Genomic DNA, 26293 nt, shown 5'->3' with positions numbered 1-26293 from the left:
ACGTGAGCCTACCCGCACAGTTTAATGCACAGCCTTGCAAAGTATACTTCATTTCGTATGCAAATACAAATTGCGCTACCTCTCCTGGCCTGCATACTACATACATGTGCGTAGAATATATGTGCGGTTACAAAAATCATGTGCGTCACGCACTGTACACAGCCTCTCGCGTATGTGTAAAAACCCAGCAAGCAATTTTGTGTATAAGAGACCAAACACGGGCCAGACATCTAGGTTAAAACTAGGCAAAACCTTGGCTGTCAATAAAAATTTAAAAGACACCTAATTATAGCCCAAAAATAAATAAACTAAAATAAATAAATGAAACAAAACACCGTAACCACTGGAATATTATACATCTCGCAAGTTATTTAGGCAAAACGTACCAAATTCAAGGGGTTTTCTTTGGCTACAAGTGAGTCACTAGCCGGACTACTGTACAGTATATCAGGTCTATAGAGCGTATGCAACGACGTCACTTTTCCACATGACCAGGCCAGAGCTAGCCCTGTTGAGTGGCAAAACATTCAATGGTTTTCATAGCGGCTGCTGCAAAAACGCCAGTAAATTGACTATTATCAGCTTAAATTGAATTTAGTTGGCCTTAACAGTGACCCTAACAACTTGCCAAACAACCAGTAGTCTGTGGACATTGACATATGGCCAGACATAGCTTTTCCTGACATATGTGTTTGTCTTGCCTAACACTAAAGCATCCCACATTTGTAGGACACAAGGCTCTTCATAATGGATGTTTTTTAATGAAGGCTCACTGACAAAACTTTGCAATTACACAGAATAAGAGTATTCATTGGTGTATTTTTGTAGGATTTTTATCCCAAAATTTTACATACCTGACATATGGCTACTGCTACTGATTTACTTCTTCTTTGGGTGTTTTATGCAGTCTGGAAAAAAGACCGCTCCTAATTTTTGTTCAATCTGTTAGCACAGTCGATCACACAACTACTTTTCCCATTTTAGAAGCATTTTTCACGCTATGCTAATGCTTTTACTCAGACTTTTGCCACTCAGTGAGGGGTAACCACAGTCACTTTCGCCGAAAGTGACGTCACATGCATACCCTCTATATTTAACCTAGATGGTAAAATGAAGGCTATCGCTTGTTGGGAAGTGAAGTATACCCGGGTCTTTAGTCTGTCTAAAAAAACAGCCTATTCTCATGAAATGCGTATAAATAGCATGCAGTGTGAAAACTCGTGCAAAATATACCCCAAATTCCAATTTAGCGTGCATATGATACATCAGTCCTTTCTGTTCACTTAAAGGGGTCATATTTTTGATGTAATATAAGTCTTATGTTTCCCCAGAGTACGCATGTGACGTTTTAGCTCTAAATAAAATTTTTATGCAATGACCCCTTAAATATGGCGCATCTTTTTGTGACATTGTATGTATTGCTTTCTCATTTTCTCTGTTTTCTAACATTGCTTTTGGGTTTGAGGTTAGAACAATTTTTGTACCATAAAATGACATCCTAACCCAAACCCCAATTCTAACCCCAACTCCAAGCGACCATGGTTTAAAAAAAGACAAAAACATGGAGAAACCTATATATTAAATGACATCCTAAAGCAAATCACAAATCTAAAGCCAAACCCAAGTGGCAATGGTTTAAAAAACAGAAAAAAATGAGAAACCAATACATAAAACAATGTGCCGTATTAAATGAACGGGAAGGACTGGCGTATGCACACAAAATTGGAACTTGGCGTATGTATTGGACGACTTTTCACACTGCTTGCTATTATACTGACTTCATGAAAATGGGTTGCATCCTGAAGTGGCCTCTGAAATTTGGAAAAAAATGGTTTAATAGGACGTTTGGTTCAAAGGTTGATTCATTAAGTTGGACCTTAATAGAAGAAATAACAAACATTTCATACTTAAACCTGCATAAAACGTAGTCAAAAAAGCCACAAAGAAAAGTCACAACGGCCAGAATGAAATCTTTGCTGTACACAACACCTACAGTATACAGCACACGACGAGTTGACAGATGTCAGATGGAGAAATACACGTGTGTGTAGAATTCCATCCGTCCCTGACCTGGCTGTTGCTTTGGCATGAAGCCCCCATTAACAAAAGCCTCCCCAATAGTAGCCGTTGCACAGAGGTGCAACACAATAGCCCCATTAACTACCTGCCCTGAATAGTTAATCTCTCCCTGGCAGCCAGATATTGAATTAAGGCAACCGATACCACTGATGCACGGACCAGCTCATGGCCGATAGTGGGTCTTGTCCATGTTTCAAGCATAAGATTTGAGACAAAAAGGTGAAAACGGTAAATGTAGCAGTTGTGGTCGAGACATTTACCATACTAGACCGGCCATCATGGAGAAAGGGTTTTCAGAAAGACTTCCTCCGCAGGCAGCTGTACTGGAAATGGGCTGGGCTGAAACCTGATTCTCACAAGCAGGCAGCACATGACAACCGTCTTTGGTTTGGCAACATTTACGTGAAGGATTTATTACAAACACAATACAGACTATCGGGTTGCAGATGATATAGATCCGTAGTCTATGAAGTTTCTTCTTAAAAAAAAAAAACATTTGGAAAAGATTTCATAGTGCTTTGCCTGGCATACGCAAAGACATCCCAGGTATTCAACACGAAAAGGCATGAGGAATTAAGTACGCATCCTGCCATATGTTGAATAATCCAAAATGCACTCAAACTGAATGATTGTTGCATTTGTTTCCCAAAAGGCATGTGCGTATAAAAAGATTACTCATTACTATGAGAGGAAGTCTTCCATCTGCCTCAAATGATTTACAATTATTGCCAACATGTTTTGTTCTCGCAATGCCGAATATAGGCAACAACGCATTTATACAGTATGCAGATTACGCCTCAAAATATATGTTTTATCTACTGTCATGTGAATTTCTGTCCACGTCCTCAGCAATCACCTTCATTGAGTTGTCTTCAAGTATTAAAAAAGGACAATGTAATTTGACATCGAGTCCTGAGTTCATAAAGAATGAGAAATGAGCAAACTATAGCAACCCGCAGTGTAACAGTGATCACCGTTGTTGAACAAAAAATGTTGGTTGCGCTCAGTTGTGTGTCGAATGAAAAATATATCGATACTGTATGAAAAGATATTTATCAAACTGCTTGTGTTGCTTACATGAGGCCAAAAAAAAACAATAAAATACAATACATCATGTTTTAGTAAAGGGTGGATCTATATTGTGTTGTATTATTGTGTCTTAACTATGCCCCACGACCTTAATGGATGAATTTTAAGGGACATCAAACTTTTTAGTGTAAACGAGAGAGAGGGAGAGAGGGAAAGAGAGAGAGAGAGAGAAAGAGAGAGAGAGAGAGAGAGAGAGAGAGAGAGAGAGAGAGAGAGAGAGAGAGAGAGAGAGAGAGAGAGAGAAGCATGTTCAGACTACTGAATGCATCCTTCAGCTCGTCTCTGAGCAATGACACCAGATCATTTTACACATCCAGGTACAATACTATTTAAAGAATGCTAATGGTACACCAGGAATTTTACAGTTTCCTTATACAAAATGCATTTTCAAATTCGCAGTGTAAAACTAATGCACTAATTGTGCACTAATGGGCAAATTCGCGAAACATTAGCCTTCATACATTTATGAAAACACAAAGAGGGTTTAACGTACTGTAAATGCGTCTCAAACGCATCTTTGAAACTCTCACAATGACTTAAAGTTGTTTTGCTTTACCTTATACGCAGAAGAAAGCGCTCCCCTAAACGATAATCCGGATTATTCACAAATACGTCCGAGAAATGTAAAATCCACGTCCAGTGATGGATGGAGCGCTGCTGTAGTGATGCTGAGGTCAGGTGCAGTGTAGCGGGATAATCCGCATCCGCGTGTCCGCGCATCCAAAGCTCGCTCTCTCCTCTGCGCGACTGATGCGCTCCAGCCTACCTCCCGCACGCGAGCTCCGCTGCCCCGCCCACTACTTACATCAAACACGCCATTTAAAGACATACGTTGCTATCAGGAATCCCCCCTGATTTATGAATTATTTAGTGACTACGCATTATGGTACAGTAGTGGAAAACGTAAATTTTTCAGAAAAACGTAATTTTTAAAAGATAATGTTTTAGACAGAGGTATATTTTAGGGGACGAAAAGTAACACAACAGTACAACATACGTTTTTTGTGTTGCTCTTTTTTATTAAATACCCTTTCGAAAATTAACCATGTTTTTGTGGTAAAAATGTAGTCACCATGTTTTTTTTTTGTGTGTATTCCCTGCTAAAAAACCAACTAGACACCATTACAGAAATTATATTGGTTTTATTGGAAATTTTATTGGTTCTTATTGATTCCTAACCCTAACCCATATGGCCCAAAACACACTACAGTGTAGTTGTTTTAATGGTAAAAGCTAAAGGTTCCTATTGGTATTTTAATGAAAACCATTAGAATTTTCTGTAATGGTTTTATAGTTTTTTTCAGCTGGGTTGATTAGCAAAACAATGGTTTTACTACACTAGCCATGGTTTGACTATGTTTTTAAAATCATGGTTGTCAAAACCATAGTTATTTTGTGGTTACCATGGTTTTACTACAGCAAACATGTTTTTTAACTGTAGTAAAACCATGGTTAATTTTCGTAAGGGTATATCTGACAGTGACCTTGTTAGTTTGTAACTGCAAACATAGTTTGTTCTTTATTTTTGCAAAAAATAAATACATTTTCATTTTAAATTTCAGCTTTATCAAATGTTTCAAAAGCAACCTGAGAATATACAAACTTGAATTGTTGAGAATACATTTTTTTATTTATTTAATTTGCCAGGTCCAAGACTACAATTACAGCTAATTGACTCGTTGCATTAGTATGCATATTAACTTCTGTTTTAACTATTTAGATATTTGTTTTTCCCAAATCTTAGATTAAAGCTAATCTGGTCTAGTGACATATGAGGTAGTTCTCCTAGCCTAATTAAACAGAAAAGTTAATGAAAAGATCACTGATGCGGCATAATGGAGACAGCACAAGGGTCTCGTGGGACCACGCATTAAAAAAGCAAATGCAACACTCACATGCATGCCGGTCACATATGCACAAACAACACTCCAAAGGTTTTGGTTGCATATTGCAAAAGACTGAATTGATGCTTAAATGCTGTAAACATTAAGTTACATTTGAAATATTTTATTTATCAGGGCTTTCAACTAAAGTGATCCGCCATGCTGGGAAAGCGTCTTACTCCAAAGTATAGTGACAGTAAATAGGTTTGGGATCTCGGCAGTTTCTCAGTTACAGTGTGTCACGCTCTTTACCGTAGGCTTTTTTCTACAGCCTTGGGATAAAATCCACAAACATTTAAGCAGATCTGCATTTAATAATGCTCCAATATTTTTTTTGTAAAAAGTTTGCTTGAAAAGTGTGTTTTTGTTATTTTTAAAAGGAATTCCATTTGGTTTCATATTTTGTTAACTAATAATATTCAGTGCATTCTGGGCCAATAATGTTTTTCAGTCAATAGTGTACATCATTTGAAGAAAAAAAGTTTCTTGAGAGCCACCAAACCAGTCAAACAGTGGCGGATTCAGAACGTGACATATGGGTGGGCATGGATTAAGTCCGGGTGGGCCTGAATCTATGGGTGTCACTTTTGAATAAGGAACTATAACAAGTCTATAAAATTCGTCAAAACTTCAGGAATCACAAGCGTATTGGTGTTGGGTGAGAACACTCATTTAAACAGCATACACACACACACGAACTGCATGTCACATTTTTGACATTATTGATACTTTAAATTGTAATGCAACGTGACATTTATTAAGCCTTTTTGGTAAAAAAAAGTTATTGGGCTGTCATAGCCTACAAAAAAAAAGAACCTGCAAACAGTGACAAGAAATATAAATGAACACAAAAAACCTAATATTTTTTTAAATAGCCTATTAAAGTGTTTAAATAAATTAGGCTACTAAATGCTTAAAATGAAGCTTCTAACATCACATTCCCTTCATGGAAATAACTAAATATATATTTTCGCTCTCACATATTTAAGTTGACCTACTAAATAAGAAAGAAAAAGGGAATTGCTATAACGTGTTGTTATTCAAAATACATTTTCCACTTGCTTGCAAGAAAAGTTCTCAAAAGCTGCTCGGGAATATTTTTCTCATTAGAACCATAATGTAACGCAACATTCAATTGCTTTATAATAGTTTTTAAATAGTTATCAGGGTTACTTATAATTTTACAGTTTTTAACATAACATGCTATAGATAAAATACACCACATAAAGTAGCATGTCTGACTATACAGAGTAGTATTTTTTTTTTTTTCTGATTGGGCGGGCCAGCTGTCAATCAGCTCCGCGCCTGCAGTCAAATAAATATGTGAATTAAAAACTGACATTTTACATAGTTACACAAGGCTGAATGATTTGTGCTTTCTGACTTTTTCTCTCACTGCTAATGATCTCCCATAAATTTGTGATTTTTATATCTGTTTTCATTACGATACTGGAGAGAGATCTTGTAAATTTAAATGAAAAAAGTTGAAATAATTTTAATTAAAATATCTGGAAGAAAAAAGTAATAGAAGGATGCTTAGGTCAGGGAAGGATGCATAGATGTGTGAAAATCTGTTAAAGGGGTAGTTTTATTAACACAGTTTAAGAGTTGTAATCCTCATGATAAACATAAGCAAAGTGTCAAAAAAGCAGTTGAGCTTGTGACTGTATTTCTGAGCCAAACCAACGCTTCCTTTTCCTACAAGTTTTGGAAAGTTTTTTTTCGAATGGGGGTATCCGTTACGACTGATTGACCCCATATTCCTTTTATGGGCCTTTACCCCCAAAAAAGCACACCTGCCCTACACGTCAAGTGAGAGCAAGAATGCATGCGACAACTTTGTTTTAGCAAAATAGTTTGAAAAAAGAAGTGTGTTTTTGGATGTAAGGAAGGAGAAGAAAACCTTATTTTTCCCTTAAAACAGTGGATGCAGTTCGCTTTTTCTGGACAGCAACGTAATTGCGAATGATTTTGTTTGTTCCATGGCTGCATTTCGGAGAGGACTGCATTACAAACAAGGCTCAGTTTGACGCTGGATTTTCCACTTTTTTACAACTATTAGAGTGGTCAAAACTTTAAAAGACCCCGTTTAGGAGCCACAACCACAGGCGTAAATCAAACCTCACCGTGTTTTGTTTGCAATCGCACATACATGCATTGTACTGCATTTACAACATTTACACCTTTTAAAATGGGCAAATGCAGTAAAAAAAACTTTGCTTTTTTATTAAAATAGCAGATAAACAAACAAGAATTAATTACCAGATAGAGACGTCCTGCTGTAATCCTTGCTGCTGTTGTTCCTGTTGGTCCATTACTGACTCAGTATCCGATTCTGGATCATATGTATAATGTAAGGCTGGTTATTTAAAAAAAAATAAAGTTTGATTTCCATCTGTCAGCTGTGAATCCAAAAGTAGTATCCAAAGCTTACACGTACTCGTAACTCTTCAGCTCCGCCCACCGCACGCCTTCAAGTTTTCGTCATTTTCCGGCAAAGATCAGAAAGGCTGTTCTTTCTTTTGTAAATCTGACAACACGAAAGACTCTTTGGACATATGAAGGAAGAAATACTACTCTATAGCTAAGCAAGGTTGTGTGTTATGTCAGCTTTAAAGAAACAGTATGTAGGGTTGTGGCCAAAACTGATATTGCAATCACAAAACTTGTGGCTAAAACTGGTACTGCAATCACACAACTGGTGGCCAATACACAACATGACAACATAAACATCAGTTGAGGGCTGCAACTGCACTTTTTAAATGACAATATCTTGACTGGACCACTGTTGTCAGTGATATAAGTATTTGAAATGAAAATTATTTCTTAATCTCTAGTGACATATCAGGGCCATTTTTTGATTAATTGATATAAATTTCTTACTTACTGTTCCTTTAAAGTCAGTCACTTCCTCTAGTATACAGAGTACTGAATTATTTCTGTTCAAACTAAGTTTTCTAGCAAGTGTAACAACAAACCGCCTGTCTGTTACAATTAACTCCCCTATGAAATAAGTTGTAATTGTTGCACTTCTGTCACTCTCAATGGTTGTATAGAAACAGTACAAACTTTAAGTGTTCACTTGTTGCAGAGATGTGTTTTGTCTTGCCAACATGATCAGCTTGTATTTTGCACCAATCCATACAAATTGAAAAGTCACGCTGTGCATGTGAATGGAGATGACTAGAGATTTGAGGAAACAATAATGATAAACTTAAATAATAATAAACACAAAGAACAGGCTGACAAGCATAAAACACATCCTAAACATCATTACATATGATAAGAGCAAACAAAAACGCAGGGGAAGCAGAAAAGTATGGAGATGATGATGATAGCTGTCAGGTGAGGATGATTACAGATGAGGAACAGGTGAGGGAGCTTGGAGGATCATGGGGAATGGAGTCCAGAGAAGAATGGAGGCAATGTGGAAAGAGGCAGGAAAACAGACGGGAGTATACCTAACCATGACCCTAAACCCAACGTCACAGAGGTGTAGGCAAATTGTATAAAAGAGTACAAATTTGTCTTACAAATTCATATGAATTTGCCACATACAAAGTGCCACGGTGTTGCTTGTATACTGTTTAAAATGCAATAAATGCAAATATATTTTTTGAATGATTGAGCCAAAACAAATGCATTATGCTCTCCCCTCGTTACTGAATAACTCTGTGCAAGTAAGTACATGAGTAGTTGATATCCATTAAAGGCACATAAAGTAAAAATATATAACAAAGTAAATAAATAAGCCTATATCAACCACATTTAAAAAAAAAATATTAAAGCATATTTAATGGGCCTTTATTTGTAAAGGTTGCACACAGCACAATCAATGCTGCCATCTCTGTATTTTCAGTCAGCGTTAAAGGTTGAATTTACATTGGTCACAACTTGCACAGAGCTGACAATTTGAGGAGACATGAGCAGCAGCAGCAGCCGGTGATGCAATGTGAGCATGTCCACCAACATGACAAAAATGAGAGCAGTTTATGCAAATGAGCCGTAATATGATGCAGAAACAACCAATAGGAGGGAAGAAATTAGAGCTGGCATGCTCTTTCTCTCTTTCTCTGTCTTGTAAGAGATGTAGTCAAGTGAAGCACGATGGAGAAGTTAATGTTGCTTTGACTCTGCCCACATACAGTCATAAAATAAAATGAATTTGTGTTAAAAAACCTTTTCATGAGCGAATAACAACGAAATTGTTGGCATTTCGAATGAGTTTGATTTATGAAGTCATGCGTTATACGGTTGCAATTCCTATATAAATGCTTTTTCTTTCAGAAGATACAGCCTTACTGAATAGACAACTACAAATTCAAAGAACCTTTTTTTAAGTCAAAGTACCCTTAAAATAACCAATGATTTCTTATAGTCTAAGGAACCTGTAACATTAGAAAAACTCTTTCATATACTGTAACAGAAGGTTAAATTAGTAGTGTGCCAATTTATTCTCAGATAATCATATGCATAACAACTACTGTTTGTATATGTACTGTGATGAAAGTTGTTAGCCAATCCCAACTTAGTTACATTCATGTGCTTAATTAGCTAATTGACGTTCAAAGACGAGCCCTCGTGCCAACAGCACGCACATGAAAACAGCTGGTAAGTGTGTCAGCACAGGAAACATCTTGTGGATAGTGATCAATTTCCCTAGTGTTATAGAGACAGCACTGTATTTTCCTTCAGTTACTCTTATCCAAAGACACCTGCACATTTGCCAGGACACCATCTGCTATGATTTAATATCTCATGAAGCACATCTAACAACATTGCATTTTGAGCACCTCCCAAATAACACACCAAATTTATTTGACCTATCTGCACCTATATGTCTCTAAGCCCAGAAGTAATTGTCCAGATGAGCCCATTACCAAAATAAGCTTATACCACAGGCCTGTTGAATGCTTTATTCTGACATTCTACTTTTTTTTGAAAATTTACTCATTTTCCAGCTCCCCCAGAGTCAAACATTTGATTCTTACCATTTTGGAATCCATTCAGCTGATCTCCGGGTCTGGCACATTGTGTACTAAGACCGCCAGAAAATTAAAAGTTGTGATTTTCTATTCAGATAAGGCTAGGAACTATACTCTCAAACTGGCATAATAATCAAGGAATTTGCTGATGTAACATGGCTGCAGCAGGCGTAGTGATATCATGCACTACCCGAAAATAGTCCCCTGCCATTGAAAGTATATAGAGGACTATTTTCGGGCAGTGCTTGCGCCAGACCCGGAGATCAGCTGAATAGTTTTCAAAATGGTAAGAATCAAATGTTTACCTGGGGAGCTGAAAAATTTGCATATTTAAAAAAAATGGCATGTCCCTTTAAGTCTAACAAATACACTGCTCTTCACTTTCTTTAAAAGTTCAAATAAACCTCTTAAAAATATATAATATTTAAATATATTACAAAATATACAAAAGTGGCCAAAATATATGTTCTGAAATATATTTCAGAATATGTTTACAAAAATGTAATATATATATATATATATATATATATATATATATATATATATATATATATATATATATATATATACTGTATATTTTGCACATACATTTTTTATTTTATACATTTTATATAAACTTGTATATTTTAATAAAAAGTGTAGAAATATTTTGCCATATTGGTTGTGAAAGTATAAATGCATTTGTTGCCCCTGAAATACATTTTGAAATATTTGTGAATATATGAAGGGAATATTAATATTTGTTAATATATTAAAACTAAATATATTTTCTAATTCGAATATGTATCTAATTGAGCTTTACTTTCTACAAAACTTATATTTAAAACATATGTCATACATTTTTTGCCGTATGGGGTGGCACAGCAACCACTCACAAAAATCCACCCACAATTCTCGGCTTCTTTCTGACATTTCTCTTGCCTCCGTCCAACCACACACAAATTTAAAGAAGCACATGCATTCCAGAACTGTTTCCTACCTCTTTTCCCAAACAGTGTGAAGCTAATGCTCTTTGGCCCACGGCCTGTGGCACCTCTGTCATTATTAGGAAAAACATCCTTCAATCGAGGCAGGTGGAAGAGCCTCGTGGGAGAACCGGTAAGACTGACACCTAAAGCTCAAGTCTTCGAGACGAGGTGCACACTCTTGCAGCAATTATATGCAGGCTTTATTTAGTTTTAAAGGCTAAACTACTAAATATGAAAACATGATGAATTGAAATACCTGATTTTTATTTACATTTATGCATTGGGCAGACAGTTTTATTCAAAGCGATTTACAGTGCATTCAAAGTTTACATGTTAATGTAATCAAACCCTCTACACTGATAATTCATCAATTGAGCAATAGGAACTGTTGCAAAATAAATGTATTATATAAATGTATTATCCCTGATGTGGTGATTTATTTTGGCTATAGTTATGACTACTAATACTGTATCTTTATGCTTTAATGTTGACCATGCTTGCTGTGTAAATTCACATCACATTAGTGCCAACCTTTGCCCTTGTCATGACAATCACCACACTTTTCATTTTCTGTCAGTCGTGTATGACAGTCTACTGTCTAACAACGTCAAGGCGTTTCATATCCGCGATTGTGATTCCTGTGCACATACATGTATGCTACCTCTGGGGATTAAAACATCTGTGGATATTCATCTCTTTGTGATATTTATTTCCCCAAGCTCAAAATTGAATAGGTCACTCACCCACAAAGGGTTAAAAATGATTCAACCTAGACTTCAGGTCGAAAAATAATAATATCCTGGATAGTTTAATGTGCTACCCAGTACCACATAGTGACAAGTCTTTCACCAACTACATTAAAGGACTCCCATGTGAACCTCCTACTGTAAAGCCTTCTGGTATATGAATGGATGATCTGTTGTCAGTGGTGTGCTGAGTAGTCTGTTTAATAATGCAGACACTTGGAGTGTGCCATCGCCGTGATGCGGGTCCATGTGCACTCGTGTGTCCCCTGTCAGCCAACCCTACTGCCAGCCATGACTGTTTGATATCTAGGTGCAACAGACTTTCACCAGATGGCCGGTGTGGGTGTGTGGCTGTTAGTGTTTGTACATACACACAGTCTGGTTGCGGGTTTGCATAGCAATAATTCATGGTGGGCTCTAACACACCTTCCTGCTGGTTCAGTCACATTGCTATTAACCAACCATTTAGTGTACTTGGCACCTTGGCAAGATGACAGTGGTTTCTCACATTGCATATGACATCTGGGATTAATTGAGTGGGTTGAAGACCAAATAGGTTGATTTTGTGTTTCTTTAATCTGGTAAGGGTTTTTTGAAATAGTTCTCTTACAATTAAAAATCCTGTCATCACTTACTCCTTAATTTGATTTCAAACTTTTATGTGACTTTCTTTTTGGGAAATTTGTGTGTCAGAGACTGTCACTTTCAGTCACAGAAAGAAAAGAGCAGTTTCAGCATTCCTTTAAAAATTCCCAATGGAGAAAATCAATCACGTTACCACCTAAATTACAGAATTCTTCATTCTGTGAGTGTTTACATTTTTAAAGGCATTGGGTGCAGACTATGTGAAATGTGACAAGCTTTGTTTTTTATCCTTTGTGTGCAGATTGTTGTGTCTGTGATTTTTAAAGTAACTTTTGGGTAATTTTTCCCTTTATTTGAGTATGTAAAAAGAGGACAGAAAAGTATAGAGTACGAATCAGCAAAGGACCTTGAGTGCGTTAAGATGCACAGTCTTACGCCGAATATGCTTAATAAACTGATAAAGTGTTTGTCATGTAAACACGTAAAACGGTTTTCTTTTATCGGGAAAAGCCCACAAACAGCATAAGCAAATGATCGTTTTTTGCTAACTACCCCGAATTTTGAATGGCATGTAAACACCTTAAACAGCCTTCTCACGGTCCATGTGCGCATGGCTCCGTGTGTAAAACATCAACATCACACGCGGAAGTAAGCGCAAAGTAACACATAAAGTCTCACCTTGACTAAAGCAGTTGACAGAGAAACTGTAAAAATAGAAGCTCAGTACAGTACAGCTTAAGACAGATATGCCATCTGCTTTTTGAACAACTATTATCTGTATCTGCGATATATGTCAAGCACTGCCCACCACAACAATAGGCTCTATGTGAGTTATTTTTAATGCATTTATTTGTTTTTTGTTATTTATAAACTGACATTTGAAAATGCATTTATTGGGGCTTTCCACTATGTGGTAACGACTCAAATTACTTCCAGTTTCCACAGTACCTCTTTAAATTGGGTGGGATTATAGATTTACCTTTATAGTTGCACCGCCTCTATCGGTGCAAATCCCTCCAGGGTACTCCATTCGAGCCTCTGCAGTCCGCAAGTGTCAAGCTTCTCTACATGAAGTCTCTGATTCTTGTTGCTTTGGCCTCCATTAAGAGGGTAGGGGACCTCCATGCATTCTTGGTTGACGATTCGTGCCTTCAGTTCGGGCCAGCTGATTCCAGCATTATACTGAGATCCCGGCCTGGCTACATGCCCAAGGTTCCCACAACTCCTTTTAGAGACGAGTTGGTGAGACTGCAAGAGCTGCCCCCGGAGGAGGCAGACCCAGCCATGGCTTTGTTATGTTCGTACGCACACTGCGCCTCTGCGTAGACCGGACGCAAAGCTTCAGGACCTGAGATCAGCCCTTTGTCTGTTAAGGTGGTAAGCAAAAAGGGAAAGTTGTCACCAAGCAGAGGATGCCCCACTGGATAGTGGACACCATCTCCCTTGCCTACCCCTTAAGTTGAGAGCGCACTCCAGCAGAAGTGTTGCATCATCTTCAGTACTCGCTTGTGGTTCCTACAGACATCTGTAGAGCTGCTTGCTGGGCGACACCCAACACATTCACTAGATTCTATAGTGTTTGTGTTGAGCCGGTTTGTTCTCTTCTCAAACCGGTAAAGCACTGGCTCACGTGTGGGCTTGCAGCACCATTCTGGCGCTACACTTCTTGCCATTCTGGAGCTAAATTAGTGCCATAAATGCTTTGAGAAAAGTTTGGTACTCCTCAACCGCCTTTATGGCTAATGTTGCAAAGCACTGGCTGTCAGCCTTTCACTAAATGTATTCTCTGTAAACCTGTGTTAGGCCTAGGCATCCACATTGTCCCCTACGTGGGGTTTTCATGTATATATTTCAGTTGGGTTAACACTATTGCCCACATTTCCCTTAGCAGAGCCCACTCTGTTCCCTGTAGTATGTATATTACTCAGAGACTTCACGTGTACAGCTGTTGGTTTTTCATATCATATACCAGCCAGTATATCCCTCCCAGGGGGAGTGGTTTCCACAGCATTCCTAGCTCCGCCAGGCAGGTTCGCTTCCCAGTTTGCTAGTTACTATTGTGGGTTAAGAAACAGGTAGTGAGTGGCCTTTTGCAGTAAGCCAAGGTTCTGCCTCTTCTCATCTAGAGACAGAAGGTCTACGCAGGGCCTGGTAAGGGCAGATCAGTGGTGTTTTGGTAGGGATTCCCAATTTGTCTGTCACGACATGACATCGTAGTGACCGACTTAAAAGGAACGTCTCGGTTACGGATGTAATCCTCACTCCCTGAAGAAAGGGAACAGAGACGTCCGTCCCATCGCCACAGTTCACTGTACCATTGCTGATTCGGCCGGGTACTTGATGCTCGCCTTTCTCAGCGTAAATAGCTGATTTGAAATTTGCACCTAAAGCTCATTTTATACTCGCGCAACAGATGTATATACCTGCATGCCAAGTTCATTGAAGTTTTAGTAGCCTCTTGAAGTATATAGGTCACCGTGAAACAGGTCCCAATTTGTCGGTCACGCTGTGATATCTCCGTTCCTTTCCTTCAGGGAACGAAGGTTACATCCGTAACCGAGACATTTCATAACCCTGATTAATTTCAGGGAAAAGTGTGAACCAATTTCTTAGGGTTAAAAGCAGGGTTTAGACCAAAGATAACCCAGGGTTAAGTGAGTGTAAAAAGGCTTAGAGTTAATATTTCCAGTTCTGGTTTGAATTTAAAAATTAAAACCAATAATTACAATTAAGTAGTGTTCTTCTTTTTGGATAATCTAGTAGTGTGACAATTTACCCGCCAATAGAGCAAATTGACACAAGTGAACATTCTCTATTTAACAGTCTACAACTGCTTACTGAAAATGTTATGAAACATATGTGCCCAAGACTTACTTCCTTCATTTGGTAAGATTTATAACATTGTGATGTATGGTGCTCATTAAATGTTAGACAGTGTGACAAGTGTGACAACGTACCCGCTCTCCCAGCTGTAGGTGGAGTGGAAAAAGCCCTAGGAAACAGGTTCCATATTGAAAAGACTTCAAATTTTATTTATTTTATATTTATTTACTTTTTTATATATATATTTTAAAATAGTTCACTCAAAAATAAAAATCCTGTCATCATTTACTCCTTAATTTGAATTCAAACCTATGTGACTTTCTTTTGGGGAAATTTGTGTGTTTCAGTCACAAAAAGAAAAAGAGCAGTTTTAGAATTCTTTATTCTGTGAATGTTTCCTTTTTTTAAAAGGTATTGGGTGTAGACTATGTGAAATGTGACAAGCTTTGTTTTTATCCTTTGTGTGCAGATTGTTATTTGTGTGTGTGATTTTTTAAAAGTAATTTTTGGGTCATTTTTGCCTTCATTTGAGTATGTAAGGAGAGGACAGGAAAGTATCAGCAAAGGACCTTGAGCCAGGATTCGAACTCAGGTCGCCAAAAGTGCATCTGTGATATATGTCAACCACTGCCCACAACACCATATAGGCTCTGACTATGTAAGTTATTTTTAATGCATTTATTAGTTTTTTGTTATTAATTAACTGACATTAGTTATTTAAATATATAGAGTATTAAGAATAGAATATATGGTGGTATAAAAAACTGTAACCTACTGTATCTACCTACTGTATCTGTATATATTTTACTGGAGGGGATGATATACAGTAGTAACCTATGCCTGGGCCAACAGAAAACTAAATAGATCCTAGTAAATTAATTAGGCATTTTAGCCTGATGGGATCACAGACAGCTACTTGTAAAATAATTATGTTTAGTGCATTGCAGTACATTGCAAGTAGCAAGTCTCTTGTTCTGGCATGAGGACAGCCAGAGGACAGTGGCTGATACATTTTAAACTGCCGACATTATCTTAACTTAGGAATTTCTTTAGTGCATTATGTTAAAACTAAAACAGTATATCATTTGGAATTGGAGTATTACTTATTGCATTATTTTATTACTAACAAAATTGAATACCTCCATGTACTCCATCCTAGACTGTTCATAATATAGGTAGGAATGGACTTATCACATTATTTAAAAAAGGAATACATTTAAATAACTTCATATAACTTCAAATACTCCATCCTAAACTGGTCTAAGTTGGTCTTTGCTTTTTTGTGTTTCTATTTTTATCTAATGCTGCTTTGGAACAATGAACATTTGTGAAATTAAATTAAATTAAAATTAGAATATGCTGCTATCCATGGTGCTTTAAATCCTTTAAAAGCCAATCCTTCAATGGAGATCTCCACCCTAGCAGAAGAAAGAGAAAGCAGATAGCATGACCAAATTCCTTAAGACCAGTATAAAATCCTACTAGAGGATGTCTCAAGTATTCCTCAAGGTAACATGCACACATAAGATCCATACTCCAATGAAAACAAAGCATCTTGTATTTTAAGAACCCTCCCAATAGGATAATACAAATGTCCAGATGGATGGAGCACAATCCTGAAGAGCCCAGGAGGAAAAATCTTAAACGAGGGAGGGCCATCATCATCACCACCATCATCATTTATATTCTCCTGCTTGTGTCTGGGGAGCAATCTTTCTCTGTTATAATGCGGTATGCAGAAGCAACCTCGGCCTGTGCCGGCAAACACATTATTACTTCGTTCCGGTGACAAACGATCTCGCGGCGCAACACTGAAAAGGGGCCAGTCGCTGAAGACAGCTGTGAATGTTTGCTTTTAGATTTGGACGCACAGCTATCGCGGCTTGCTCAGAGACAGATCAATCAATACTGGGTATAGGACGGCAGTCAAAGGCTAAGACGGAGCTTTCCTTAAGCCTGTCGCCAAGAGCGAGTGTATTAGAGTTGCCGGGACGAGAGGGCGCGAGTGAAGCTAATGAAAAGCATGGAGAGATGGCTTTTTGTCGCAGGTCTCTAATTGCAGTCTCAGAGAGGGCAGGTTTGTAAAAAAAAAGGCAAGCCTCTCTTGGAGTAGATTGCGGAGTGATTTTTGTTCAGGGCGATACGGCTTTTCAAAACTGGAGGTCTTTTTTGAACTTAAAGTTTTAACAAGAATGCTTGCACACACATCTTGATTCTATCCTTGATATCTCCCTCGGGTGAAAGCCTATTTCTTGCTGTGGTCTCGTATAATCAGCTGTAGGGTTCCCTAGGGTATAGTTTTGCATTACATACGTCTTTTTTCTCTTTTTGCAATGCAATCATCAAGAGTTGCAATCTGTGCAAGAGGGCGGCTTTTAAAGTTTCCATGGAATCAAAACAAACAGTTCCTATTTTTAATGGAAGACTGCAGAGTTCATTATAAAAATGTGTCCATGTGGGTCATTATTTTTTAAAATTCACGTGCCATCAAAAACTAATCAAATTCTGAAAATGTACTTCCACCCTGTTATGGCGATCCATCTCTGATGACATCAGTTTGCCTGTTTAGGCGGAGCATCCGTTAACCCCACCCTATCCAACTGTCAGTCAGCTGCAAGTTCCATTTCTGAATGAAGCACCTACATTAATATCCAATCAATTCAGAGTGGGAAACTGGTGGCCCCGCCCACCATTTTTCTCGCACGATATTCCGTTTAACTCAGAAATACATTATAATACGAAAAAAAGTCGATAGTGAACTCCTGCTGCTCGATTCATTGGGACGATTCAACTGAATGTCCTCTGTTTGCCTCTTCCATTCTGTTCTGCTTCTAATTGATTTGGTCATTTAATCTCTGTTGAACTGAGTGCAGAACGAGAGTCATGATTAAAGCATTCCCCGGCAAGAGTCGCACTGGATCAGGGGTCAGATGCTGGTTTGCAGAAGCGGAATCAGTTGTTGACTTGCTGCATTCAGTTTCATCTTGCTTGGCTTGTATGGACAGGCCAATAACTGGTCCAATTACCCAGCTAATCCGCTGGGACAGAGAGAGTGCCTGGAAAAAGAGTCCTTTTTGCAATTGTAAGAAAATGAAGAAGAAAGCTGACATTTCCAGCTACATTTCAGCTGCAATTGGAAAACTGTATATAAAAAAATGTATATGTCATTAAAGATGTAGCGTATATTTTCTACCGCATGTGTCACCAAACAAAATGGCAAAAATGATGCATGGTGTTTTCAAGAAGCATTCCAGCTTCCCAGCGTCTCTGAGTTAATGTTACTGTGCATGGCTGAAAACGTTTTTTTTTTTTTTTACTGAATGACACGTTTCCATTAAAACCGCTGCACTTAGTTTAACAAACAAACATACATATTTTACATTTTTGTAAAAACAATTAAGATCTCTATAATCTAGAATTAGACTAATTTCTTCTCCTGTAGCACCACTCACTACAACTTGGCTACACAACTTAGAGGTAGCAAAAACAAATTTGCCCAGTTTTACAGACAATGCTTGAGACTAGTCCCAGACTTAAATGAAAGTTTGAGGCGTCTTAACTAAAAATAACTTGCTCTGACATATCTTAAAATAGTTCAATGTCATTACACCAGTAATGTTTTTTTCCAAGACATTTTATAAAAGTGACTTGAAAAATCCTAATTTACCCAAGGCAATGGCTTAAAGCAACACTGTGTAGTTTTTTTTACCTTTAAATAATGTCTCTAAAATTATTTCAGTGATAGAACAACTTTTAACTGGACAAATTGTACTGCTGCTGCAACCTGAGCAGCCTCCTAGCTGCTACAAGCACACTCTGAAAGTAGGGTAGAGCACACAGCCCCGCCCCTCCCTGCAGAAGAGTGTCTGATACCAGGCAATGTTGCACTTTTCAACCACAAGGGGGAGCTGTAAGTCATTTTTACATGGAAACTACATAGTGTTGCTTTAAATCCTGGCTTAAGCTAAACCATGTCGGTTAAAGGAACAGTATGTAAGAAATGTATATCAATTAATCATAAAATGGCCCTGATATGTCACTAGACATTACAAAATCATTTTTGTAGCCCTCAACTGATGTTTATGTTGTCATGTGTATTGGCCACCAGTTGTGAAACTGCAGTACCAGTTTTAGCCACAAGTTTTGTGATTCCAGTACCAGTTTTGACCACAATCCTACATACTAGTCCTTTAAGCAATGTAGGCAGGAAAAAAGATGATCAAGAGTGGATGAAATGACAAAGGTGACAGATGATAGTTATGATCATGTACATCAGCTATCACCAGAGAGTGCAAAAGTTATACTTCATTTGATTTTAAACAATTTTGCTGTTTGTCAATTGTAAATTAACATTGCTGCCATGCTTTTAATTAATGGCATGTTTTATGAAAAAAGTTAATGTCACTTTCCTTAATCATTTATTAACACACCAAAAATGTGTGGTTAACCCATAGTATGTGTGCATCAGGATAGTACCACCTACTCATTTTGAGCCTGGATAAGAGTGCCACCTACTGCAAAATAGCAGAAACATGGATTGACAAACTTGTCTTCGGCAGCTAGATAAACAAATATCAAGGAAAGTATTAAATTGTTTCATTTAGCTCCCCAAGAAACTGCCATGACACCACACACATTTTACATCTAAGTTTGTTGTTACATCAACACTAGATGCAAAAAGGGTACATCAATAACTTACAAGCTAAATAGAATAGATGAAAAATCAGTTTGCATGTTTGTCACAGGTCATAAAAGAAACAAGGCAGTGTCCGTTTTAAGATTTTATTGGTCATTCCTTAAGACACTACTTCAGTCTGAGATCACAATGGGGCCAATAGTTGCCTTTCCTTCTGAAACCAGGCCTGGAAAGACAAATTGCAAGTGTCTAGTTATAAGGTATTTGGATGGGGTTCCTGAAGACTACAAGACTGCGCACTTACCAGATTCAGATACTGCTCTTCCTTTCCTAGTCGAGCCACATATGGAGTCACAGCACGTGCACACATCGTCACTTTCATCTGCAGAAGTCCATCTGTAAAGAGGGTGTGAAGGTATCATTCATTACCGCCAAGCAATTGAGTGGACACTCGAGTCTGAACATACCCATTGGCAAAGGAGCAAGCTTTGCTCTCCAGATTTGTAGGAGTTGAAGCCAGGACAGCCTTCAAAGCACATGTAACGTAGACCTAGAAAAAAAACAGCTAGTATTAAACTAAACTAGCTCTTAGGATACAGAAAGTAAATTACAATTTCATTTAAAAACACTCATACCGAGCTGTTACCAGCTTGCTGGAACTTGAAAGCCTCCAACTGAAACTGCAGCTTGTTGTTCTGAACTCGGTGCATGAAATGGGAAGGAGAGCCTGTAAGCTTGGCATCAACCAAGCACCTAAAGAGGAAACACGGTCATCCTTCTCTTGTGCATTTGATACAAAGAAAAAGAACCCTACTCACCCATGGTTCTCAATAAAGGAATATCTTGGAACAGAGTTCACATCAGGAACTGCAGTAGCCACACAGCCATCAATGAAAACACGCAGAGGAACATGGTTGTACTGCTTCACAGAAGCTTCAAAGTTCATGAACTGGCCAAGAAAATACTGGTTGACTGGCCTCTCAAACATCCAATCATCTACAAAGAAAAGGATATTGGCAAATCCCATTTTAAATCCAGACTAGAAGAGAACAAGAGATCATTACCAGTCATGAGCTTAAGGGAGAACACCAGCACTTCCTCGGACACTATGGTAGCAGCAAAAGGAACTGCAGCAGGCATCAACACGTCACTGCTTACATTATGCAACCTAAAGAGCAAGATAAAGTAAACTGGAGCATGTTTAAATGTACAATGCCTTAATGCCTGCAAGATCAAGTCTTACCTTGGATAGTGACAGTGAATTGCAATGGCAGCTGCATCAGCTCTCACAATGGGAGTTCCAACAAGAGCCCCAGGAGTGTAGAGTAGAGTGAAGGTGTACACAAACTCATCAGCAGTCATCTGAAAGCAGCAATCATGAAACCATTACTAGATACCAAACTTCACATTCAGTCAGTAGACTTAAAAGCATCCACTCACCGTCAAAGAACTACCACATGTGTGGAGCTCGTATTGAAAGATAAGAACATGAGAATTAGGATCTTCCCCTACAGCTGCACAACCTCCTAAACTAAAGGATGAGGGATCTGCCAAGTGGCCATTTCCATAGAAATCCTTTTTAACCTCCACATGCACAAAGTGCTCTGCACATTGCGCTGCTACACTATCAGGAGGGCTGGGTATCTGTAGCTGAAAAGGTACTGCTGGCTGTTGGGGCTCTTCTGGCATGTGGGGAAACTGCCATGTCAAAGGTGCTACAGGAGCCTGCATTAGCTGCTTGGACTGAGTACTGGCAGGATCTAGCATTCCAGGTGCAAATGCAGGTTTTTGAGGCTGAAAAGAACCAGCTCCTTGAGGGCTTTGAAGAGCTTGCAGAGGTACCAAAACTGGTGGCTGTTTCTGGAATTGTGATGGACGCTGGGCTTGCGGAGGTGCCAAAACTGGTGGCTGTTTCTGGAATTGTGATGGACGCTGGGCTTGCGGAGGTGCCAAAACTGGTGGCTGTTTCTGGAATTGTGATGGACGCTGGGCTTGCGGAGGTGCCAAAACTGGTGGCTGTTTCTGGAAGCTTAATGGATTCTGAACTCGCTGAGGTGCCAAAACTGGCTGTTGCTGGAATCTTAATGGATCCTGGCCTTGCGGAAATCCTGACCACTGTTCCACAGACAAACTAACTGCCAAAAGTAGCAGAACTCCAATGCTATTGAAATATACGAAACCCATTGCCATAAAACTCTGAGTACCTCAGAATGTTTACTGAGCCTCTGCTGTGCCTTTTTCTAAAGCAAGAAATGAAAGTGACTCCACCCTCTTTTGACAAGCCTAATGATTCTCCAGACTTGTTGAGTTAATTACTTTCATTGCCTCAAAGGTAGCCCATTGTAGTCTGAATCTAATCTTTGTATGTCTGTATTTTGCAGCAAATTGACAAAGGTACTTTCATTTCCATTTGCAGGGTTCTAAAAACAAACTTTTCATTTTTTGATTTAAATGCAAAATAAGAATTGAAGTGCTTTGGCAGTCATATGTGTAACAAGTCAAAACACATACTTAGTGCAGACATATCCAACATACACATAATTTATATCTTATCGCACAGTAAAGCCTTTCAATGATAATCCAATGCTCTTTGAGCTCTGCTGCTGTTGTGTTTTGATAGTCTCTAACGAGTGCCAAACAAAATCTTCTACACTTGAAACAGCTTGAAAAACTTCCACAGGTCTCTATTAAAGGTCCCCGAGTTTGGGGCTGTAATATTCCATTGCTGTGGCAAAAATGAATTAAGCAAGTTAATGTGATTTTTGCATTAGCAGATTAAAAATGTCTTTCATGCTCTCATTCCCATATTAGACCACAGCTAAGCCCGAATAGCTTTTTTGTGCTTAACCTCATAATGTCAAGAGCGCCAAATTCACTTTGAGTGTAGTCGTGCACAAATTTTCCAGAGAAGTCATGTAGGGAAACGAAGTGATAGGGACACCGTCTGTAATTCTGTATTAACTCAGTTATCAAGGTAACTTTTGCTTAAAAATGTCAATGTTTTTATAGGTGTTTTTAAATTATAAACTATTCTACATAAATGGGGTGAATGTACACAATTTTCCTAGGTCTTGTAACATCAAGAACCAAATTATATGCTTCAAAGAATTTACCAGAAACACTCTCTGGCACCTATTATTTTGGAAAAACAGTACATGAAAAGTGAAAGTTGTGGCTTGAACATAGCACCATTTGCCCACTTTCTGCAGTGAGCTGTTTACTGTGTTGTACTTGACAATCATGTCACTATGAAAAGTCAAATTGTTCAGTATGCAAATTAGTATGCAGTTTCTTAATGGACTCCATCTTAAAACTTAAATCTCTTTTGCATAAATCTGTTAATCAACCTCAATACTGAACAAGTTCATAAGTGGTGTTTCTGATTTGGGGGGGGGACACAAAATGACTTTCAATATAAAAAGTGATTGTGGACTGGATTTTTTTTAACCTTTTTCACAGTCTTGTGCATGTCAGAGATTGGTAAAAACATTGGCTTTGGTGCATTTTTAGGTTTTGTGTAGCATCAGTTAATTTTGGGGCTTTTTACACCTGGTCACTTCATGCGTTTTCTCTGATCGGATAGCTATCTGATCGTAAAAAGACAAGGTGTAAATGCCCTCTGAAACGATTTCGAGACGGATTTAAATCCGATCGCTCAAACCACTTCAGGAGGTGGTCTGGGACGCATTTCAAAGAAGTGTAAATGCATCTGGTTGATGAAACCACATACGTCGCGCTTTACTCCTCCTAAACGTAAGCACGTCACTCGCAAGTAAGCTGAAAGAGCGCCAAACAAACAAAGATGACACGCCTATTGCTTTATGGAGTGATGACAGCGGGTAAAAAAAGCTTCCTACAATCAATATAAGAGTCTAATGACAAACTGTAATGATATTAAACAAAGAAATAAAACTTTAAGATAGTTTGTGAATGCTTTTCCCGTCATGGACCTGCATTAAATCACCGCGCTGTGACTCTCCTGCTGTGCTGTACTGCGTGCTTCAGCTCATGAGCAAGGAGAAACGCGCGTCCCCTGCCCAACATACAGTAAAACATACAGTAAATGCTGCATATTGATGCATAACGTCATCTTAAGTTTTTTAAGGCGGAGTAATAAATAGTGTATTTGCATTTTGGGCGGGAGTAAACGATCGGATTCATATCTGTTTTGCCAAGACGCATTTATGTGGCCAAATGTAAATGGAACAGTTTTAACAAATCAGATAGCTATCCGATCAGAGAAAACACATGAAGTGACCAGGTGTAAAAAGGCCCATTTTTTTCTCCCTCATTTATTGTTAGTGGCTGTTTTTGCCCCATTGACTTCCATTATAAGGACATTTTGTGATTGCAGAGCCATGACACCTTTTTATCATGCATTTTTTAATGTTGGTGGTTTTTCCTTTTGCTAAGAGGACAAATTTGTAATTTTTACAGCCGTTTAATTTAGTGGATGTTTTCATCCACTAACAACACAAAAGTGTAGTACATTTGCCCACGATATATTGTTAAGTTTTTTTACACATCATTGTGCGTTAAGCTTTTAACACATTATGTGTAATTTTAACACATTATGTGTCATTTTGTGTTGATTTTGTGTTCAAGTATAACACAAAGTAACACAAAATGTGTTGTTTCAATAATAACACAGAGATGGGTGGATTCCAGGACGACGCAGTTAGTGTTGTTGTCCCAGAATCAACACTAATGTGTTGTTTTTAACACATTCGTTCTAAGAGTGTATAGTGTCTCTAAAGGACTGTCATCTGAGAGGATTTCTTTGTGCATGTCTTGTGCATTGAACATAACTGGCTATAAAAAAAGAGTTGCAATTTATAATGTTTGGTGTAAAATACCACATTAACATTCACTTACTGCACATCATATTTAATTTATGACATTATTGGGAACTGCTAAAAATGTTGGTGTATTATCTACAACTGTAACACCATCTTATAATAAACTACAAAAAATAGGGTTTTCATTTCTCTTCGACTCCCTTATGAAGGCTTTTAGGTCTAAACGCGTCAGAGTTTTTATAGGTTTATAATGACTGAAGTGTTTTAAAGGTTTATAATGACCAAGCCATAGAAATAAATGCTTTTTTGCTTTTCTAAAGAGAGTGCCATGGAGTTTTTTTGCAATATGACCTATTTTGAGATATTTAGATGGCAATCTTTGGTCCTTTTTGGAGCATGACTGTCCCATTTGAGTTTAATTGGATTTGCATTTAAAAGAAACATACATTTCTATACAATATGGGGCAGTTTTCCAGACTTAAATGTTATTGTTGTCTTTATCAAAAACAACTTGCTCTGACATATCTTAAAATATATCAGTGCGAATGTTCAAGGTGTCTCAAGATGCACACCAGGTGCCCGTTTCAATAAGGAGGTTCAACCAATTCTGAGTTTAAACTTGAACTCTGAGTTGACTTAGTCTGAGATAAGAAACTCTGAGTTTTCGTTTACAGAACAGCTGATCTAAGTTAGTTCAATCGACTCTGAGTAGGTTGACTCAGAGTTAAGCCACTTTGAAAAGCCATCATCAATGGAGCTTCGATATTACGATTTAACATGGCACCAGCACGTAAAAAAAGAGGCCTAAATCCTTTTTACTACTAAAACTAAAAGTGCTGCTGCAAGTGTACAACAACTACTCTAGTAAATGCGTACATTTAATTTTTCATTTAAAATATCAGAAGTAAATAAAATGAGGAGTGTACGTTATTATATAAATTTTCATGCAGATGCAATCCCATGGACAAAAAGATGACAGCAGCTCAGCTAAAAAATGAAATTAGGCATAATACTTGGGCATAAAGGCTACGAACTTTACAAATGTTTGACATGAATAAAACTAAAATATGCCAAGCCGGTATTTGAACTCAGATCATCAACAGTACATCTGTCCTGCCCACTGCGCACAGCACTACCCACTAGGCCAGCAGTTCAGATAAGTGAATTCATCAGAAATATAAAGACAACTTTTTGGATGTAAGAGCATGGCCACAAAGGCTGATATTAGTCACGTAAGGTTATTTATATATCTAAAATGGCTACAAAAAAAAAAAAAAAAAAAAAAATTCCACTCGGGGTCTCAAAATCCTCCCCCGACATAAATGTAACTTCCTACAAATGAATGCAACATCATTATCTACAGGATCCTGCTTTTACACAACATTTTAGTCACTTAAGACGGTCTCTGCACCTAAGTATATCAAATTGCCCCATTCTCACAGATCATTACCTATAAGTTACCTCTCTTTCTGAAACAGGCTTGACTTACACCGCTGTCTCAGGTTTAACATACCTCCCATTTTGAAACGAAAAACTGAGAGTTTCCCTCATTTCAGGGTTAACATACTCAGAGTTTTCACTTAACCACCTTTCTGAAACGGGCCATTGTAATGTTTATTCAAAATTATGTTTTTTTTAAATTATTTAAATATCTTAATTTAACTAAGGCCTAGTCCTGTCTTAAGATAGCCCCTGTCCTC

The 26293-nt window shown here is 38.0% G+C and overlaps 2 protein-coding genes across 18 annotated transcripts in view; both read right to left on the bottom strand.

Annotated features, from left to right (window-relative positions):
• nrxn3b (neurexin 3b) overlaps positions 1-8247 on the bottom strand; it is a 407078-nt gene extending 398831 nt beyond the window's left edge. For 11 of the 17 annotated variants that reach the window (XM_073855572.1, XM_073855579.1, XM_073855575.1 and 8 more), the window contains exon 1: positions 3725-3930. The gene's annotated coding sequence lies outside the window, so the exon portion shown is untranslated. Of the gene's footprint in view, positions 1-3724; positions 3932-7313; positions 7411-7491; positions 7582-7938 lie in introns of those variants that run through there. The other 6 variants (XR_012358544.1, XR_012358545.1, XM_073855584.1 and 3 more) reach the window with 2 other exon arrangements.
• An 11679-nt stretch (positions 8248-19926) lies between these two features.
• LOC141350455 (zona pellucida sperm-binding protein 3-like) lies at positions 19927-22022 on the bottom strand. The gene is made up of 8 exons (XM_073855598.1): positions 21235-22022; positions 21038-21156; positions 20859-20962; positions 20613-20790; positions 20430-20547; positions 20262-20344; positions 20099-20190; positions 19927-20020 (listed from the first exon to the last, which is right to left on the bottom strand). The coding sequence occupies exons 1-8, from the start codon at positions 21982-21984 to the stop codon at positions 19968-19970; spliced, it is 1497 nt and encodes a 498-aa protein (XP_073711699.1). The 5' UTR covers positions 21985-22022; the 3' UTR covers positions 19927-19967.
• Between the last annotated feature and the right edge of the window lie 4271 nt (positions 22023-26293).

Source organism: Misgurnus anguillicaudatus, chromosome 18 (genome assembly GCF_027580225.2).
Source record: "Misgurnus anguillicaudatus chromosome 18, ASM2758022v2, whole genome shotgun sequence".
Classification (NCBI taxonomy): domain Eukaryota; kingdom Metazoa; phylum Chordata; class Actinopteri; order Cypriniformes; family Cobitidae; genus Misgurnus; species Misgurnus anguillicaudatus.
Note: the sequence above shows the minus strand (reverse complement) of the source record. Positions and strands in the feature narration are given on the sequence as shown.

What these genes read in the sequence shown, in the direction of transcription:
- LOC141350455 (XM_073855598.1), bottom strand. Translation starts at nt 21,984, where the DNA reads ATGGCAATGGGTTTCGTATATTTCAATAGCATTGGAGTTCTGCTACTT. An exon ending in CATGTGGTAGTTCTTTGACG is followed by an intron (nt 21,157 to 21,234) that starts GTGAGTGGATGC and finishes TGCTGCTTTCAG; the next exon opens with ATGACTGCTGATGAGTTTGT. An exon ending in ATTCACTGTCACTATCCAAG is followed by an intron (nt 20,963 to 21,037) that starts GTAAGACTTGAT and finishes CTTGCTCTTTAG; the next exon opens with GTTGCATAATGTAAGCAGTG.